The 20,026-nt window shown below is 39.6% G+C and overlaps 2 protein-coding genes and 1 non-coding gene across 5 annotated transcripts in view; 2 read left to right on the top strand and 1 right to left on the bottom strand.

The window, feature by feature from the left end:
• Window positions 1-19,471, bottom strand: part of LOC111323664 (protein MMS22-like) — a 37,303-nt gene extending 17,832 nt beyond the window's left edge. Inside the window, exons 1-9 of one of the 3 annotated variants that reach the window (XR_015990604.1) lie at window positions 19,230-19,462; window positions 18,336-18,447; window positions 16,712-16,837; window positions 16,147-16,196; window positions 15,478-15,556; window positions 14,991-15,256; window positions 936-1,051; window positions 538-651; window positions 296-401 (exon numbers count right to left, since the gene is read on the bottom strand). Coding sequence is in view for 2 of the 3 variants with exons in the window: in XM_088730225.1 (XP_088586351.1) it covers window positions 296-401; window positions 538-651; window positions 936-1,051; window positions 14,991-15,256; window positions 15,478-15,556; window positions 16,147-16,196; window positions 16,712-16,837; window positions 18,336-18,447; window positions 19,230-19,392 (1,132 nt within the window). In the remaining variant the exon portion in view is untranslated. Of the gene's footprint in view, window positions 1-295; window positions 402-537; window positions 652-935; window positions 1,052-14,990; window positions 15,257-15,477; window positions 15,557-16,146; window positions 16,197-16,711; window positions 16,838-18,335; window positions 18,448-19,229 lie in introns of all 3 variants that reach the window. The other 2 variants (XM_088730225.1, XM_088730224.1) reach the window with 2 other exon arrangements.
• LOC111323675 (uncharacterized) lies at window positions 9,141-12,920 on the top strand. The gene is made up of 2 exons (XM_022927085.2): window positions 9,141-9,250; window positions 11,246-12,920. The coding sequence occupies exon 2, from the start codon at window positions 11,251-11,253 to the stop codon at window positions 12,478-12,480; it is 1,230 nt and encodes a 409-aa protein (XP_022782820.2). The 5' UTR covers window positions 9,141-9,250; window positions 11,246-11,250; the 3' UTR covers window positions 12,481-12,920.
• On the top strand, window positions 14,837-14,957 carry LOC148725774 (U5 spliceosomal RNA). The gene has a single exon (XR_015991303.1). It is a non-coding gene; the product is annotated as a U5 spliceosomal RNA (small nuclear RNA).
• Window positions 19,472-20,026: the final 555 nt, after the last annotated feature.

The following is a 20,026-nucleotide window of genomic DNA, read 5'->3' as shown; positions in this document are numbered from 1 at the left end:
GTGTCATCAGGCCAAATTAAAAGTAACCATAGAAGTTTATCAGATATAATAAAAAGAAGCCAATGACGACACCAAGAGAATACATTACTGGTGTCAGTTTTGCCTCTGATTGGTTCAGAAGATAGCCCAAATTTCCTTGATTGGTTACAGAGTGTTGTGAGGTAAAATTAATAAATCTGCATCACTTCCTGCTCCTTACCGGAAAAAGCTCTCTACTAATAAATAATTGTTTGCCATAACTACAGAAAAATGAAAACTCAACTGTAAAAGACTCGTAAAATCAACCAGTACTTACCACAGGACTCGACCCAGGGCTGCGCGGTAGAGTCCTGACTATCGGGCTCAGACTCCTTAGGATTAAGAATCTCTGACATGATGGAGGAAACCGCCGACCAGAACGACTACGAAACAAACAGAGATGCGCTAAAAGCTCTGCATTAGGAATTGTTATCAAATTTTCAGTTACATGTTGTACAAGAGTTATCCAACGGCAATGTGTGATCAGTCATGATCACCTACTTAAGAAGCCACTCATACCTCGAGATCTGTTTTGATGCTTAGATGATCCATCAAATGGATCAACATAATCCACAGTTCACCCACGCAGCCACAGGGAAACGGACATACCTGAAGGACGTTTGACTGATTTTCCTGTAAAATAAAATACACCGTCAGTTTGCGTCGATTCCAGGTAATCCAGCTTTATCATGATCTGTGATTGGTCTAGAAGTCTCACGCCTAAATCTCAACCAATCAGATTCAAAAATAATACCCGACTTGATCACTCCTGTTTACTTGTTTTTACTTTGTTTTTTAGGTGATATTTGCCTTAAACCTGATTGGCTTTTGTAATTATGGTTAGTTTCGAAAATCAATCAAAAATTGCTTTTAAAAATGCAGAAACGAAGACTTATCTCGAATATCCAGGTACAAACCTTGTTATAGATGGAAACGGCTAACGTTATCAGGTCCCAAAGGAATGAAAATGTGTATCTCTTCAGGCTGTTTATTACGTCAACAAATTGATCCGAAGAGAAACTGTCGGACTGACCTGAAATATAAATTACCCAGGGCCCATCAGACATACAGGCTGTACACAATGGTGACTGCAGACTGACGGACCAAGCCCCGTTCATCAACCACGACCTTCGACAAAAATTATTCTACTTGAAACTTAGCTACCATTCTTTTGTTTTCTAGCTCTCCCCCCCACGTTACAATGTTAGTGGCATAATATTGCTCCACAAAAAGGAGAGAGGGGTGGGGATATAAAATTGTTCTTTTTCCTGGACCTCTTAAATCATATTTCAGCACTATCCTTGCGGTCTGGAAACTTTTTACATCAACGATTTCAGACAGCCACAGATTTTAATAAGGGTAAGTTTATAAAAAAAACTGTGGTGCTGCGTCGGTGGGGGTAACAAGGTAATTTGGTAATATCAACTAAGTTGAAATTGTAAAATGGCCACCGTGATGAGTTGAAAAGCTGACGTTTCGAGCGTTAGCCCTTCGTCAGAGCGAATGGAGGAATTGTGGGTTGTGTGTGGGTTTATATGCAGAAAGTGAAGCTACGGTATTGGTGGGAGCATGGCGACGAGAAAAACACAAATAAATTAGTAGAATGAAAAGCGTTCGTTGTGGGATTAAGAGTGCCGATTTGGAAGATAAACTTTTGTTCGAGAGTTTTGCGCTTTTCCGAGCTACCTAAATGGAAGGAAAGACCGTAGATTGCCATGTGTTGCTTAGAATGGTTAGATAGATTAAAGTACGTATGATGCACGATCCTCGCAGTAGATAGCGCTATTTAAGCAATAGCGAAAATCAGACCTGAAAAAAATCAGGCCTGTACGGGACTCGAACCACTGACCTCTGCGATACTAATGCAGCGCTCTACCAATTGAGCTAACAAGCCAACTGGGAGCAGGCCGTTAAGTTGATTCGTAATAAACCCGTGAAAGTGATAAATCTATGATAAATCTATAAAATATATGAACTTCATATATTTCATTGTATCTGATAGATTAAAGTGTCTAGCGACTGGTTTTGATGCGTCTTTGTCATTCCTTTCTATGTCGCGAAGGTGTTATCGGAATCGATCACCTAGTCGTCTTCCTGTTTCACCGATGTATAGCTTTTTGCAATAAGTGCAAGTTATGCAATAGATGACGTTGGCTAAGGTACACGTGAAATGATCAGTGATCTCAAGGTAGCTGAACACAGTTTTTGATACCTTGTTTCTTTCACCATTTTCTCTAAAACCCTTGATCTCTCGGTCGCCAAAACTGGCAGCAAGCAAGTTAACACAAACTTTGTTTTTGTGAAAGTTAAGCTGACGTATATGTCGTTGCCATGGCGGCATGAATAGATATAAAGAGGCAATTAAAATCGGTTTTGTTTTTGTGGAAAATCTAGCCATTAGATTTTCTTTATAACTTACGTGCAACGAGCTTGTAACGATACCCACAAGTTAACATCATTTTGCTAACAATTTAACAGAGATCTTCAATTATCCCTTGTTGAAGGTTCACTCGATTTTCTAGAATTTCCTTTGTTTAAAATCATTTTTTTAATACTCTAGTTACTTATTTCCTAAAGCATTTTCGTGCCAAATTTCGTGAAATTCTAATGAGTGGTTCTCAAGAAATAGGCATATTTCTAAGAAAGCAATTTTTCATTCAATCACAATTTTTTGGCTCACTACGCATGCGCTGTATTTAACTGGGCTCTTTCAGTAACGACGAAAAAGCTGAGAATTGCTGGGTTCTTTGCACCGTTAACATTCTAACATATCTTTGTAAGAAAAGATGAAAGCCCTCAATACACTGCATCAACTATAGAGAAAAATAGCACAGATAGTGCGGGTACGTGTTGAGTAAATAAAATGACCGCTATATTGACGGCGCGTTTGTTTTTCACAATCCTTGTGCGCGCGCTGAATTACATCAGCATAAGCGCGCGCGAAAACTGTGTTCAGCCACCTTAATGGATTATTTGGGTCCCAATATTTTTTCAGCGTTGTGAATGAAAGGAAAAGTTTTGCATCGCGCGTGAGCGCATCTAAAAGTGCCGGGTTGGTCATTAGTTTGTAATGAACTTCTGACCAAAAAATTGCCTATGTTTTTGTCGCGTTTGAATGAAATGAGAATAATGGATTTAACTGAGTGGTTGTGAGGGTGAAATGTGAGGGTAAATGGAATGCGGTCGGAATTTTCTTTCTGTGAAGTTTGTAGTGCTGACTGTCGATCAATAAGTAAAGGTAATCACATGATTTCGAGTGCAATTTGTAATAAATAAGCACAAGCAAATTTTTTCAAAGACTAACAAAATTGCATGAGCCCGTAGGGCGAGTGCAATTTGTGGTCTTTGAAAAAATTTACAAGCGCTTATTCATTCCAAATTGCACGAGAAAATCTTGTGATTATCTATTAATAATAGACATGAAAGAATACGAGGTAGCTCCTCATAACTACGCAGAAGAAAAGCGCGCGCATCACGTGCAAAAATAATTTATTCGAACCCTGCACGTGACATTGACCAATCATTCTGACCAATCAGAATGTCTGGTTTGTTTCTTTCTTTGCACTGAATTAACCCTATTCTGCACTGAATTAACTCTTTTCTGCACTGAATTAACTGAAAACTGCATTCATCGTAAGCAATCAGAACTGAAAAATTTTTTCATGTATATTATTAGTTGGGAAACAGTACATAAAAAGTACATAAAAGGCATGTCTGAGAACATCTCGCGCATCTTACAACCCTTCAATATCCGCGTCGCCCACGAACCGATCACCACACTACGTCAGTTACCAACCATCGTTAAAGACAAGGACGAACCGAGGAACAGACAGGGAGCGATTTGTAAGATCAATTGCTCCGAATGCCAAGCCTCCTACATCGGAGAGACTGGCAGAAACCTCGCAACAAGACTGACTGAACACAGACGGGCGACGAGGAAAGGTGATGTCAACAATGACATTACTGAACATCATCGACTTACGAACCACAATATTGACTGGGACTCTGCGCAATGCCTAACCTACAGCACTGACTACTTTCAACGACTGAATCTGCAAAGCTGGTTTACTAACTTAGAACAGACTCTCCTAAACAGGTGTCAACTTCTACCGGCTCCATACAAACGACTCATTCACGACATAAACATTACAAACGAACCGAACAGAACGACCAAACTTTACCGACGGATCGAAACAGACCAATCACGACCGACTTACGCCACTTGAGTCTTACAGCCAATAACATCACGGCAAAACTGACCAATCATTTTACACGAACTGAAATAAGAACATTCTACTGACAACAGCTATTCACTTGACTCTGATGATGACTTTCGCACAGGTTGTCGAAACGTCAGTCACTACCACCGACAACAGTCCTTCTCAGGACTACACTCACCCGGACGATCACACTACACTTTCACATGATCGGTATTTGTTTCCCACACGACTATTTTTATTTATGTTTAGTGCCCTAACAAGATCATCCACCCATGGTTCAAAATTAAATAAAAAAGTAAATAACTTTAGTAACGTGTGAATGTATCTAGCACATCTGTGTTAATTAGGCGTAGACCATTTAGAGTTTCCTTTAAAACAAATCGGTTCAGAGATACTTTCATTCCAGCAAGCGCAAGACCCAAACGCAAAAGCCCGCTGGCAGCCTATACAGATGGCGGTGGTACACCTCCGGTAAACGACTTTAATTGAACCCCTGAGTAGCTTAGTAGCGATGGCGTGCAACTGAAACGGTCGAAGGTTGGAACACTTGCTATGTTCAAGGCATGAATTCGAAATAATCGAGAAAACAGATCCACTCGAAAGTCAAAGTAGAGGATTTGAACGCAGGAACTGCAGATTTTAAATACCCGCCCTAAACCACACGACCACCCTACCGCCTACTCCTTAGGACCTAAAAGCAAAAATCTGATTAAATGGCTGAGACGAAAGGCCTAGACATTTTGAAAAAGTTCGCAGCATTGCTGACAGAATCAACATGAATTATAGGATAAGCCGATGAGACCCAGACCAGAATGTGTCCGAAAATAAACCGCAATTAACTCACTAACGACTGTCCGCCTTCTTCAAATTAATAAATTTTAACTTGAAGTTCTTTTGATAAATGAAGTGCAAATCCAATATTTTTGGCGCAAATTGCAACTTTTGCTGTTAAATAAAGTTTGCTGTAATGACTTTGACTTCAAATAACAAAGAAGCCCTATATATTTGATATTCATTGTTTTGCAGCGAAAAAAAAAATTAACTTACGAAACTTCAAACAATTTTTAATCTGTAACGAAAAAGGAAGGTGTAAGGATTATAATGCGGCGATGGGAACATGACGGGATATCACATGGTCAATCTCCATGCAAACTTACATGAAGGCAATGGCCACCGCCAGCTGTTACTCAAACAATCGACTTATGAAATGCGAGGAACAGAGCACTGACAGACAAATACCGTACAACACAGAGACTAAATCAATATCATTATTGTAAACCTGGCATTCCACAAGTTCATTTCCTATTATCTCATCACTCACGATACATTCTTTGCCTTCCTGGATGCAGACGGAGATATAAAACTCACGCAACGAAGCTCAAATGCGGTTGTGTTGAGCTGAATACACTCGCAATAGCCTGAGGGCGTCTAAATTGATAAGATATGATTTGAAATGATCTCTACTTACCGTCATTGACCTCTTGTCAGATACAAACTGCTATAAGCTCATAAAAAACGAAGATAACGAATCTCTGTTTATGGATCGCAAAAAAAAGGAGAAAGGAAGCCGTTGGCAACTGCGCTATTCTTCTTCTCATTTTTGCTATTCAAAAAAAGTGATTTTTTTTTTTTGATAAGGAGCCTAGGATCCTGATGTCATACATAAATAAGAGCTGGTATATTAGGCGTCGGAAGTAGCGTTCTTGTCGTTGTTGTTGTTGTTGTTGTTTTTTTTGTTGGTAAAAACATCATTTGTGGCTGTTTTGAGCAGTTTAACAATAAAAGACTGAATAGTTTGTATTTGCGCAACTGTTCAGAGACATCACCTGCTTGATCCTTCGGCACACACTGGACAGACTAAGACCTGTAACTTCTCTTCTAACATAGAGCTGGGGTGGCATCACAGATCTGGCAAACGATACCTACTAAATATAAAGTGTCTCCCTGCCAAAAGCTTTAAAAAAGAATATAAACTCTTCCTACTCATTGGCAGGCAGACATCTTGAACAACTTTAACCTATCATAGGGTTCTATTTTACCTATTTAGTATATGTGCTATCTCCTTAAGTGTATTTAACTTTCACCCATCCGTAACTGCTCCGTGGTAGTGGCCAACTCGAAAGCTTGGCTCCTTTGGCTACTACTCACTCTTTCCACTGCTTTGTGTAAATTCATGTATAGTTAGAACTCTCCTCTTTTTTCCCTACTTTTTCTCTTTCTCGTTGTTGTATTTTTAGTAGAATAAGTGTGAATAAAAGAATGAATGAATGAATGGTATCTTCAAATGACAACAAATTCTTTTCGCTCCATGATAAAGAAATGTAAAGGGACTAGAAGGGAGAGTTATAATCCGATCTTGGGATTTAAAGGATTAAGTCAAATTACTAAGCGCATCATTCTCAGGATGATAGAGATTAAATTATTACTAAGCCTCTCAAAATTTTGTAATCATTTGTAAGAGAGAGAAAAGGTTAAAGCGAATGCGTCTAAAAAGGCTACGGCGTTGAGTTTTTAACACAGAAAAGAGGTCAGTTGCCGCGAATTGGTCACACTTTCAGGTACACATTCTGAGGTGTGTGCACGAGGCATTTTTCTTTCTAAATTTTATCTACAGAGTAATGTCATGAAACACCAAGGTCGACAGGAATGTGTTTATGCAACAGTGCAACATATGGCTTCTCAATTGTTCAACAATTCAAAACAAATCTCTCGCATGATAAGATAATAGAGCGTGTTAACAATTCTTGGAAGCGGAAAGAGCAATTAAAGACAAAAACATCCGGATTTCATCGCCGGTGGAAGTTTACTTTGATATCACCGAAATTTGACAACAGTGTACAGAACAGTGTAAAGAACTACATACAACATGACTCCAATTTGTAAATGTGGAGGATATTTGGCTCCTCACAGAACGCTTAGTGCAATTGTACCTCATGGTCAGGAAGAATGTGAATCATTTCTTATCGTAAAGTAGCAATTTAAGTCGCTGTTCAATGCGCTCTTTAACGTTGTTGCAAAACAATACAGATAATACCAAGAAATCAACATTTTAAGGTAGCGCCCGATGTCGGAGAATTCTTAAGCTATTGCTTCAGTTAAATCATTTACGTTTGTTAAAACTCCTCATCAAAATAGGGCCTGAAATGGCAGATTCCAAAGCTTTTATGCTACGATTTAAATATGTTTCTTCCTCTGTTCTCGTTAATGCGTGAAAAGTTTTCTCGCCTCTGTACTGCTTATCAAGAGGGCGTGGTTTTATCACACGTTACACTGTTGTCGTTCTTTTTTGGTCATTCTTAAAACATCTTGAGATCTACTCATGAAAATAATACGATTATTATCTGCACATAAATGAAAAATATTCACCTCTTCCATCCACAAAGACCAAACAATTTATTACAAATGTTGTTTAACGATTACGATTTAAAAATTACAACGGGCCGTGGAAAAACGATTAAATTCAAATTTCGCCCTGGCGAAATTTTGACGTATTGTGTTAAAACTTATTAATTAATTTATGTCATACGAAAGAATCATAATTGGAAAAAAACGTCCTTAGAGGTCATGAACATGTTCCAATAAAATGCAAAGTTGGCAAGGTAGCAACTTTCTGATAAAGATTTGTAGCAACGAAGCCATCGCCAAAATTTTATTTTGAAATCATTAAGTGTCAGCAGATGTTTCAAAGCTATGTTTCAAAATGAAGAAAGAATTTTAAGCTTGTCACCAATGAAGCCTTGGGATACGGCGTCCATGCGACGAGCGACCTGGAAACTTCTTCCATCTGTAAGCTTCGTGTGAAGCATCTTCACCTAGCGAAGACACTGGAGGGATTCCTTCCCAATGAGCCTGCGCTGAGTTTACGAGCCAATCCTGGACATCCTGTCCTTGAAAGCCACTCTCTTCAAATGCAGGGCAAAGGACAGATGGGTGAAAATTTTTACCTAATATTCTGTGCGATCTACAAACAACCTTTCACCAAGAGCACGCAGACACCTCATTAGGGTAATTAATGAATGCGACGCAATGAAATGGAAACTGATAGGGTTCGTCGCCTTTTTAACTGGGATGAATTAAAAATTAATAAAAAGCAGCCCTGATGAGACAGAAGGGTGATAAAGAACAACATGTTACTTAGTTTTTCCTTCTTTCACCACCACGACGAACGAATTACCTGATCTGATCAAGCAATCAATGATGGTAGAGAGCTGCGGATCATTAAAAGCGCAATCTGCCGCGATAAAAGCACTTTTTGTTTTCATTGTGCTGTGTATTAAGAGGAAAATTAGTATTGTAGTTCCTTTCTTACGACTCTCAAATTTTCTGAAAATTTAATGTCCCAGACTGCAATCAAACCTCCGGTATAGTTGAAGGTGTTAAAATAGGCGTAAACTGAGCCGAAATATCGCACGTTGGGCTTCAATTAGCGAACGTTCCACAGTGTTTCTATTTTTACATGTTTTTGCAAAACAAATCTATCAAATTAACTCTTAACAAATATAATTTGCAGCGTCAGACATGGAGAGCTGTTTCTAAAAGGGGCAACAAGCAGTAACCAAAGAAAGCGTGATGCTTTAAAAAGCAGCAAATCCTTTCAATAATTCAATTACTCGTTTCCGTAAAAAGGAAGCTAGGGCTTTAATCCGGAGTTAAAGTAATTTGCGGTTTCCGATGTTGCGGATCAGGCAAAGACAACTATAACAACCAGGTGTAAAACAAATAAACGCCACAAATGGGACAAAATTGCTCCTGACGTTCATGATCACGCCCTTGTCGCGAGGTGGACATTCTTTCATTAGCCAACAAAGAACCCCATACTTCTCTGAAGTCAATAGTATCCGATTACTGAACCATAGGTCTTAAGGTTATCTTGAATGGGATATCAGGCCAATTTCCGCTCGGCGGAGATATAAACACATCCAACGCGCTGAAGAGCGCACACGAACAAAGCTACGCCGAGAGAAAGGTTCGCTTCTTAGGCAGAGACCGACGTTGACATCACTCCGACCTTGGTAAGTTTTTCAATATCCACAAGCTGTTGGTAAAGATTATTTCCCCTGGGCAGGCGTAAACTAACGGTAAAAGAGTGTTTACACGAGCACATAACTTTATAAAAAATTGCGTGTCAGTTAAGACAGAGTGCCAGTAGTACGTAAAGATGACAACATTGTACAGGTCTTTGCAAAGTTTTCCAGGGTTTTGGAGACAACTAAAATGTCTACTTTTCACACGTGAACAGAGTTTTCTTCAGATCTTAAAATCAGGTCGGTAATCCTTTTTTCGTTAAAAATATGTGATCATGTTAGGTTAATTAGGTAATTCAACGAAAAAAACTGAGGATTTCTACTTTATTAAGATTCACATTCTAACAGGCCCTATGAGCCAAGCTTTAAGTAATGTTAAATATCCATATTCAGTGTAGCACTTCGATTTGTAACCCGAATTCGAACGGGGAGAAATAATTCTTCCCACTGAGACTGAAAAAAGCATGGAGGTAACCACTCTGCTATAGCAGCTTAAACGGGGGCAAACTGGACTGTTATAGTAGGTGGAGTATAAGTGCGAAGTTCTCATCTCACACAAGTATGTTTTTCATCGAAAATACTAGCTTCCTGCAAAAATTCTATCACATTTGACGATAGGGTAACAACTTTTCATATAAATACTATAGCCTCAGTGTTATCATATGGTGAAGAAGTGAAAGAAATCTCTCTCACCTCTTTCTCCCTAGCATGTTTTTAAAATCTACAACCGAGCATTCTTGAGCGGATTAGTAATTTGTGGTGGTCCACTAATCGAGCTTTGAACTTTCCATTTTTATCCAGCGTTCCTAAATACATCCCGCAGTTCTTAAAATAAGGTAATGCTTACAGATTTAGGACCCTTGCGTCATGGTCAATAAAATAATCAGAAGTGAAAAACAACGGCAAGGTACAGTTACTAAAGGAGCTTGGTTTCTAAACTTTATTAGGCGATTCTTCATCCTTTTCGAGTTGGTTGCGGCTTTCATTAAATATGATATCAGATTTTGGTTGGAAAAAAAGAACAATGCGTTCTCACGACCCTTGTTTCTATAGTCATTGCTAATACGTCAAAAAACAGTCCAGCTGCAGTTAATATGACATAAGGAAAAGTTGTAGTTCAGATACACCAATTTGAGGCCCGCTTATCTGCAGTTATCGGTGGCTACGTGGTCTCGTGAAACAAAATCTTTTTATCCCTTACTTTAATGCTGTTTTGCGTTTCTCTCTCGTCAAATTAATGAGGATGAAGATTAAAGTTCAGCCAGATTAAAAAAACGTTTGAAATACACGGATAACGATTGAATATCACTTCAAAGTAAGATTGCACACCCGTGTTTAAGTGATCTTTGCGCCTTTCGGCTAATAAGGAAAATCTTGTACATAACTGAGTTTCATTTTAATAGACGTTTGGCAAAATTAATAACTCGTAAATCAGGACCAATCAGATCGGCTCGACTTGACAACATACACCAGAAAAGAAAAATGATTTTAGACACCACAAAGCTACATTCTTGGTTCATTTTTAACATATCTTTTCCGGCTTGGAATTTGCACCAGAAAAAAAAAAACAGTAAAAAAGTATTTAATTTTGGCACTTGAGGAGCACTGAATGACAATTTCTTTTCGACAAAAACGAATGTCTGCCATGAATTCATGAAGAGGCGAATTTACTAATTGAATGGCATATTTCTGATCTAATGATTAGGTCTATGCGTGCGGTATGAACATGCATTCAGGGTGCAAGAAATTCCGATAATTTTTTAAGGTGATGTAGGCCTTCAAAGCAAACTAAGAACATGCAAAGCTTGACCTTAACCTGCAAAACAAACACGCTCTCACGGAGCGATTTCCAATGAGTATCGAAAGTAAATCATTTGTTTTGCTCCACTGCATTTTGCGCTGACCTCGCTACCATTTAAATGCAAAACTAAAACCAGTCCTAACTTGTTCGCTGAAGTTTAACGAGGTTGCTTTTGTTTTAAGGTAAGATGGCTGCTACAGGGATTGGCATGATAATCATATCCATAGCAACCAAGATATATACCGATCCCTACGGCCATGGACTCACCATCTACAGGCCTGACTGCCCCCCCGGGTATTGCATGCTTGGAGATTACGCGCAGGAGGGGGACATCAACAAGCCCAACCACGGTGTCATGGTGTGCATCAAGATGAAACACACAAAATTCTTTGCCAAAGCCAAGGGCTTTGTCCAGGTATGGAGCAGCGAGGGACCTGGTAGCGGACGCGGATACAGTGGTGATAACGACGATGAGGGGTCCAGCGATGGAAATGGAGGATCGGGTTCTGGCCACAATGGAGTGCTGGCATTTTGGAAGCCAAAAGTTCCGAATCTAAACTTCGTTGCGCTGGGTCATCTAGCGACGACGAGTTACGATCCACCCTCGGTCGGAGACGTGTGCGTCGTACACAGACTTATGGTCGATCAAGGAATTCCTGGTCGTCGCGTGTGGGTAGAAGAGTCCCGTATGGCCAGCTTATGGTCTCTGGCTCCCAGTTATTCATATGTAAACCTGGGCCTGTTCTTAAGCAGCGATTCCAAATCTGCGCCTCACATCTCAGAGTTCTGGTCCTTGATACCCGTGGTTGTTCCAGCTCCTTTCAACGCTTCCTTGTCAATAAAGAAACTCAACAGAGACGAGCTAGCGCTCATTTACAAGGGTCACGAGTGCGAGGAGTCCAAGCGGCTTAGCGTGTATCTTCCTCAGGCCCCAATCGGGTATTCGCCCCTGGGACACTATGCAGAGCGCGGGTACAGTCAAGCGGGACAGGGAGCGAAAGTGCTTGTTGTCAAAGAGAGAGGAAACAAGGGTCTTCTAAGGCATCCGATAACTTACCAAGAACTCTGGAGGTCAGATGCCAAGAACAACAATACAGAGGCAGCAGTATGGCGGCCTGTGCCTCCTCCGGGATACTTCTGCCTCGGTCACGTGTTGGGCGTCGGCTTGGAAGCGCCGCCCACCAACGCCATTGTGTGCCTTCACTGGAGCGTTATTGGACGGGGCTGGCCTGAGCGAAGTAAAAAGGTGTGGTGGAACACTTGTTCGCACAAGAAGGAAGCAACTATTTGGCAAGTTCCTGGACTCGGAGACTGCCTCAGTGCTGACACGTTTGTGATTCACCGCGGCTTCAACAACCCGCACTGGGAAGAACTCCTTTTCCACTGTTTCTATCTGAACGGAGTGTCAGTCAGATAAGAGAGAATCATGCGCAAAAGAACCTGTCCAATTCTTTCTTGATTTAGCTCTGTCATTCCGCATCGTTTTCTTTCCCACATTTCACATTTTCAGTACTGCTGAGATGTTGTCAATCATATCTTACAGTAGACTAACTCTTTCATGGGACACGCGGGTAACATAACAGCATTTGTCACACAAAAATAACGCGTTATGGGAAAAAAAAACTGCACAACGAATTGGAACAAATTTCAGAAAGAAGTGTAGAATATAGGTTAATGAAAAACAGTTTTAAGAATTTTTGATTTAACAAGCTCGTAGAAATGCCCTTAACAGTGGAGAAGTAAAATTAAAAATTGAGATTTTACAGTTTTCAAGATTTAGAAAAAAATTCATAGGCTCCTAGAATTTTAACTTAACAGAGGAGAAATAAAAATTTCAAATAAAGATTATGACACGAAGTATTGTCAAAATTATGTTCAAAGTTCGTGAGGTGCAAGAGTTCCCCTTGCCCCACACCAACTCCACCAGTCGTTGATGATCGTTAGAGTTACTGAGTGAACATAAAACTGGAATGGTTCCCTTGCGGTTCAAAAACAAGAAATAAGAAATATTTAGTTCATTCTCTTTAACTCCCCTGATCCGATCGGTAATTCTCCCAAATAACTGTTTGCGAGATAACATATTGAAACCGCCATTAGAAGTTAAAATGTGAGTCACTATGGAGGGTTAGTTAATGTGAGTCCATAAAGAAATCTTACAGAGAAACCAGTTTGGAAACCGGAGTGAAAGGAATAACATAAATTTCCGAACAGCTCCACAAAATTACTTCTTAGCGAAAAGACTGACCCTACATTTCATCGTTTAATTGTAATTACATCAACCTTGAAAAGTCTCTTCCTCGCTATATAGATGACTACAAAAATTGTTAAAGGACATCGCAGAAGGAACAGGCTACGAAAAACAGAAATGTTTGACACAAGGCTCGTATTCTCTCGAGCTCGTGAAATCCCATGACTTTCCATAACTTTTTGATCTACATTTTTTTCTTTCGTTTTCCATGACGTAAAATAAGAGCAGATGGTTTCTAAAATAATCTTGAATGATCTTTTACTGACGATATTTCCTGTATTACGTATGTCAGAAACATAATTTTCTCTTCTTTTCTTTGATTTTCCACGACCCGCACGTTCGCGATTTTTCCCGCCTGGAAAATTACACATTGCACAATTCCATAGCATTCTAGATTTCCCATGACTCGTGCAACCTTGCTCTAAGTTCTGTAGCATAAATACAATAGATAACACTTTTATTCTGGTTGTTCTTGTGTTCTAAGCGTGCCCGGTGATTCAATGGAGCATAGCTACGAACGTACCGACACACGTTCGAAACTAGTCACAGATAACAGGGCACGGAGTTAACTTTTGAGTCCACATGCAAAATTTTGCTAGTTTAGTATGATTTTTTTTTTTTTCACTAGCAAACTGGCGAGACCAGTAGCAAATTCATCGCCACATGCACTAGTACTCTTGAACAAAGAATATACTTGACATATGTGATTAAAATGATAAATCCAAAACCGCGAGGAATGACAACAACACGCAAATGCGCGGGTTTGGCAAAGAGCCTCGGTGTAATACCGCTGACCAGTGACTATCAAATAGCTCAGCGTCCACTGTTTTACTTTCCTCAGATGTCGTTCGTACATTTATTCTTGCGTTCAAACAGCTTTCTCTAAATGTTTGGGAGACATGGATGATTCAAGCTCGCAAACGTTTGCTAGTGGATATTTTTCTTACTCGCAGATTATCAAAATCACTCGCACTTTGCGAGTTTGCGAGCGTTTATTTCGAGCCCTGGATGGATAACAGTCCTATTCTCTCAACGATAACCATATCATTTTATCAAAGCAGCAACCGCGTTTATAGAGAAGATTGCTAACATGTTTTTTCGTTAAAATTCACCATTTGCCAGTCCTCGTGTTAAAGTTGGAAAAATGAATATTAATTTCCCAGCGCATCCATTGTATCGTAAAGATAGCATTTTGCGACAGTTCAATGAACCGTAAACGAGAAAAGGGTAGAATATTAGCATAAACAGCGTGTAATCTGATGCCGCAAGTTTCTCCTATGGTTTGGAGTGCGAAGAGAAACTGAGGATTCACATACAGTTTCAACAATTCTAGGAAATTCTTGTTAGAGGCACTAAGAGCTAAACACTAAAACACAAAGCCGTAGAACCGATTGTTTTCATTAGGCGAACACTCCGCAATATCAAGCATGCGCATCAGTCATGTGATTCCACGTGGGAAGCAAATTAAACCACATGGACTAGAACACTAAGCACATTTGAAAACCTTTTGGATCTCGAAATGTAGTAACTCTGGTTTTCCTTCAGTACGCATAAATCTTTCGCCTTTTACTAAAGATTTCCGTGGAGGAGAACAGTTGAATGAGTCTATAGACTAATTTTTCGTAGCTCTGCCTTACGGCGGGGCCCCCATTTAATTAACAAGAAATATATTCTCCTACCCTGCTTGTTCCAGGTCAAACATAGTGTTTGAATAGCTGCCCAGTTAAGCTCCAGATGGAGATGAAATAAGTGTCCTCCGGCTTTTAAACGCACAGGACCAATTGAATTCATTGGGTTTATCATGATAAAGGAACTGGGAAGCGAAGAAAACCGGCCGAGGAACCGTGATAAATCTTCCAGTTGTTTGGTAAGTTTTGACGGCAGAAGGAACCACTCGTGAAGAAGATTGTTACTTGGGACGGAATCTTGGATTGCGTAGAGATGACTGTTGACAAACAAAAGAATATATTTTCACAGATTCGAATCAAAATAACAAAAGTGGTGTACCATTACAAAGAAAAAACATACCTAAAAGTTAACTGAAGACCATTTCGAAGGCCACAAAATGAGGGAAGGAGCGTGCGAGACATGTGGAAACGAGCGCGCTGGTCAAGCAAAACACGCACGATTCGTGTACCACCGAAATACACGAAAAATTTCGCTTACTTGTGTGCAAAATTCAACAGAAATGCACAGAATTCACTGCATTGTCTTCGAAGCTCGACACAGCGGGAGTGCACATCATCTGATATAAAAAATGACATAATTAGCTTATTTCCTTCCAAGTGTGAAGGACTGGCATACTATCCAGGGGTAGTAACAATAATCTAAACATTTTCTTCATGCAGAGGTGTGGAAACCACCATAAGCTCCACCTTGATAAGCCTCTTGGCTCAAGTGCTGACTTAGCCCTGTTACCTCTAACTGCCATGATCTAATTTTTAAATCTCCCCTCTGACTGCTACACATTTCCTTGTAAATAAGTTACAAGAATTTGGTGTCAGATCAAGACAACAACTTCTACCTGATAAGTTGGTATATTCTCATTACCTGTTTGCTGGATAATGTGTGGAGACTGGAAGGAGAAATTACATGTTCATCACTTGTGCGATTTTAAGGATTAAAGGGAACACAACACAATGACTGACACCAGACCTAAAAGTCAGGCTTTTTACTGGGTGCCTGGCCACTAAGCTGAAGATCTTTGTTTCCAAAATGCTTCCAAAATTTGTCAGAAACAAAAAGGCTTCTTTCCAAATAGCAAAAGAGCTCCATCTGTGGGAGTGACTCAAGGGAACTAAAACAAACTGCCCCCTACTATAAACAAAAATCTACCAGATAAAGTTGTCATGCTTCCATCATTTTCCAACTTGAAAACTTGCTGCCTATGAAAATTGCAAAAATGCTAAGATTGCTGTCACAATAAAAGAAACATTTATATCTCTATGGTGATCTGTTAATCCTAACAGTAGATATCCCACAATATCTGTGACATGTGGCAACGTTTAGTACCAACAGACAAAGTGTAACTCAATTAATCTCAGTGGAAAACTAAGAATTTGGAGTTTTGATCTCATTCAGGGGCAGCAGAGCATTTTGAAATGAGGGGGTTTGTTGCACACCAAGTAAAGTGCGTACCCCCCACTCAATTTTCTAAAAATGTCCTCTGCATAGTTTTTAGGCATAAGCAAACTTCTTTGTAATTTTCATACCGTTCAGTGTATCCATAGTTGATTTGTGACAATTCAAAAAAAGGAAGTTATTGGCAATGATAACAATACATTTAAAGAGAGTCTCTGATTAAAAATTAATACTCCTTTGATAAAATTTTCTTGTACCAGCTCTGCAGTACAACTCCAGCATCATTCAAAACAAAAAATCTAAAGAAATGTTTAATTACCTCAGCATGAAGAATAATGTTTCCATTTGATGAAGGAGAACATTGCCTGAGACAAATGTAGCTCCAAACAACTCGACAGTCTGGTTCAAGAATAACCCTGGATAAGGATCTTCGTGATGCAGAACCCTTCAAATATGAAAAGCAACTTAATCATGTACCCACATGGAGCATACCTAGGGGGGACATTGAGGTTTGCTGTGTTGCATGGCAATCTCAAATCCTGCCATGTATTAAAGCCCCTGTGTATAGCAAAACAAAATTATTGTGCTTATGTGGTTCCTTGATCAGCGGATCCAAGCAAAATGATCCCCAATCAGAGATTTCAAAAAGTCAGCTTCCTGTGGTCTACCACCCCCCGTAAGACCTCTTAACCCCCTTCTGTTCAGGCTGTGAACAGGGTCTCATGTGTGGCTTTTACCTTGCAGCACAGCTGCTTATGGAAAAAGTTATTGAAATCCCAGCCTTATTGTCCTTGTCACAACTAAATTTAGCTTTTTCGTTTTCCTGCCAAAAACAGCATATCATGCTAAACAGTATTTGAAACAAGTTTGTGGCCTTAATCGAAGACTTGAAATCAACATACTGTTTGAAAAAACATACCATGAAACAACTCAAGAAACCTAAATTAAAAGCTGATAGTTTCTAAAGAAACTGTTTGGGGCTGCGTCGGTGGGGATAACGAAATAATTTGGATATATCAACAAAGTTTAAATGGTAAATTGGCCACCGTAATGATTACAAAAGCTGACGTTTTGAGCGTTAGCCCTTCGTCGGAGTGAATAGAGGAATTGTGGGTTGTGTGTGCTTTTAAAGGCAGAAAATGGAGCTACGTTTTCTGCCTTTAAAAGCACACACAACCCACAATTCCTCTATTCGCTCCGACAAAGGGCTAACGCTTGAAACGTCAGCTTTTGTAATTGTTATGGTGGCCAATTTACCTTTTCAACTTTGTTGATATATCCAAATTACTAAATTAAAAGCAGTAAGTTTACTTTGTCCACAGGACATGCAAGTGTGTAGTGTGGGATTGTGACCTGTTTGGTTGTGAGTGCAAAACATAATGAACCCTATCTATCCCTCCTTTTATATTTTCAAGGATTTTTTTTTTATTTCACAAGATTCTTGATAGAGTACTTTGTTGACTTTTCAGCAAGAGTCGTGATCACTTAGTTACATGTTTTTGGGAAATAATGTATACAGTTTACACAGCTTTTGCTGCCAGCCAAAAATTCACCAACAGGTACTAAGAATTTTTTTCAGTTTTTGCAAAACAATTTTGAAAAATTAATAGTCAAGTTCATAAAATTTCAAGTTTTCAATTTAACTATTTAGAGCACTTCTCAAATGGGTGTTGTAAAACCAAAACCAAAGTAATCAGCCAATCAGAAGAAAGGAAGATACACTGAAGAGCCAGTGAGAACTCAAACTAAAACCAACCAAACTGCTTGAAGTTTTCACAGAGCAAAGTAAAGCAAAATCAAAGCAAAACCTGATTACTTTTGACACTCGCTTGAAAGTTGCCTCATCAGTTTTACCTGGCAAACATCAATCAAAACCATATTGTGTAGATTTGAAGCCTTGGAGCCTTTAAGCAGGAAGAAAAGTTATTGAATAAAATACTCACGCACTGAATATACCAGTAGCTAGGTAACCATTTTGGCAGAGTGCCTCTTTAATTCTGCTAGGAGAGATGTGACCACTGCAGTTTAACTCCACAGGTTTTCTTATCATAGAAGCTGGGAATATCATAAAAAAAGGGAAAAAAAAACACATAAGCTTAACAGGATAATGGGTGAAAACTGATTTCCAGATAATCCCATATTCTAAAACAAAGCCATACTCCCAAAGGCAATCTCTTGTATCTGCCATGGTTTTCTTTATCCAAGAACTGCATGCATAATGAAGTGTGGGGATATCTTCCCTGGAGAATAATAATCGAGGCATTCTCGGAGACTGACATTATTAATTATGAGTCCAGAAAGAGAAGTTTTCTCTCTAATGATAGTGAAAATCCAGCCTTGTTTCCAAGATCTCACCTTGTCGTGACTCTTTCCCTAGTTGAAATTCATCTGTGTTCACAGGAAAACAGTAATCACAATGTAATCTTGGCGAGCGAACTTGGTTAAAATTTTCGTTGGGAAAGATTTTCGTATAACCCCAGACTGGTTTTAGACCATAGTCCTGCAGGCAGTCTATTGCTTTCTTTGATTTATCCAAGAGCTTTAAGTGGAAATCTTGCCTTCCCCTGTGAACGGAAGATTAAGGCAAAATCGCCCCGCTAACCGGCTGTGTGGCTGAAGAAGCCTAAGTATTTCTTCCTCGTAAGTGGGGCGGAAATTCCTATCCCAGTTATAAGATCTCAGTTACTAACATCGCGATTTCGGCAAACGGGCTGACCCGCCGTATTGTATAAATACATCCAAATTTCCACGAAGGAGAGAATCGGAAGGCAAGACCTCGACAACCCGGCCGGCCCGCCTAACGACACTGTTAAGCTAAAACTGATTACAAACCCTACCTACTGCGTGTGTTTTGGGAGACTCTTCGATAGAGGTTCTTCGACGCTTCGCTAGTGGTTCTTCATGGACTTCGCTTGGATCGAAGAATTCATCAAATTCTAGACTATCTGGCCATTCCGAAAGATCTTGTAAATCGACCACACTGTGGTCAAATTCCATCATGGTTTAATTTTCCTTCAAACATCAAACAACAAATTACCCGCCATTTCTCATCTCTTTGTCTCACCCAGTCCTCCTCGCCGAAACCCAAGCTGAGTCCAGGCCTTTTCGATCTTGGCGAAATAAGAACTTTTCCGTCTACCTTCCATTGCTTGTAACTTCTTTGTTTATTCTGGAAACGTTAGCCTAGCAAGAATAGCTGTTGTCGAGACATTAAATAAAGGCGAAGAGAGATAATGTACCACAGATTTATAACAACTTTATCGTAATAATCAATACAAAAGGCTGCCATCAGAGAGGAACTGAATCCTCATGTAAGATCCCCCTTGTTTGGTCTCGCGAAAAGATCTTTTCAGAATCGGGGTGGGGATCAGAAGGCGGAGTGTGCAAATGATCAGAGCTTTTCGATATTTAGGGCAAGAACACGCTTTTGGTAAGTATATATTGCCCAGTCACATAACTGAGTCTCATGGCTTCGTATCGTATACGATTTCATCGAAAGAAATCAAGGAATTTTAAGACACGAGAAGTAAAGAGGATGAGAAAGACACTTGAGATTGATTCAGTGTCTCGCATGTAACTTCTTGAATTAAAATAATAGCTCTCCTTTCTTTATTACAATTTTTCCCGCCACTCA

This window comes from Stylophora pistillata, chromosome 8 (assembly GCF_964205215.1).
Source record: "Stylophora pistillata chromosome 8, jaStyPist1.2, whole genome shotgun sequence".
Classification (NCBI taxonomy): Eukaryota; Metazoa; Cnidaria; class Anthozoa; order Scleractinia; family Pocilloporidae; genus Stylophora; species Stylophora pistillata.
The sequence above is the reverse complement of the archived record's forward strand: the minus strand, read 5'-3'. Positions and strand labels throughout refer to the sequence as shown.

What these genes read in the sequence shown, in the direction of transcription:
- LOC111323675 (XM_022927085.2), top strand. Translation starts at nt 11,251, where the DNA reads ATGGCTGCTACAGGGATTGGCATGATAATCATATCCATAGCAACCAAG.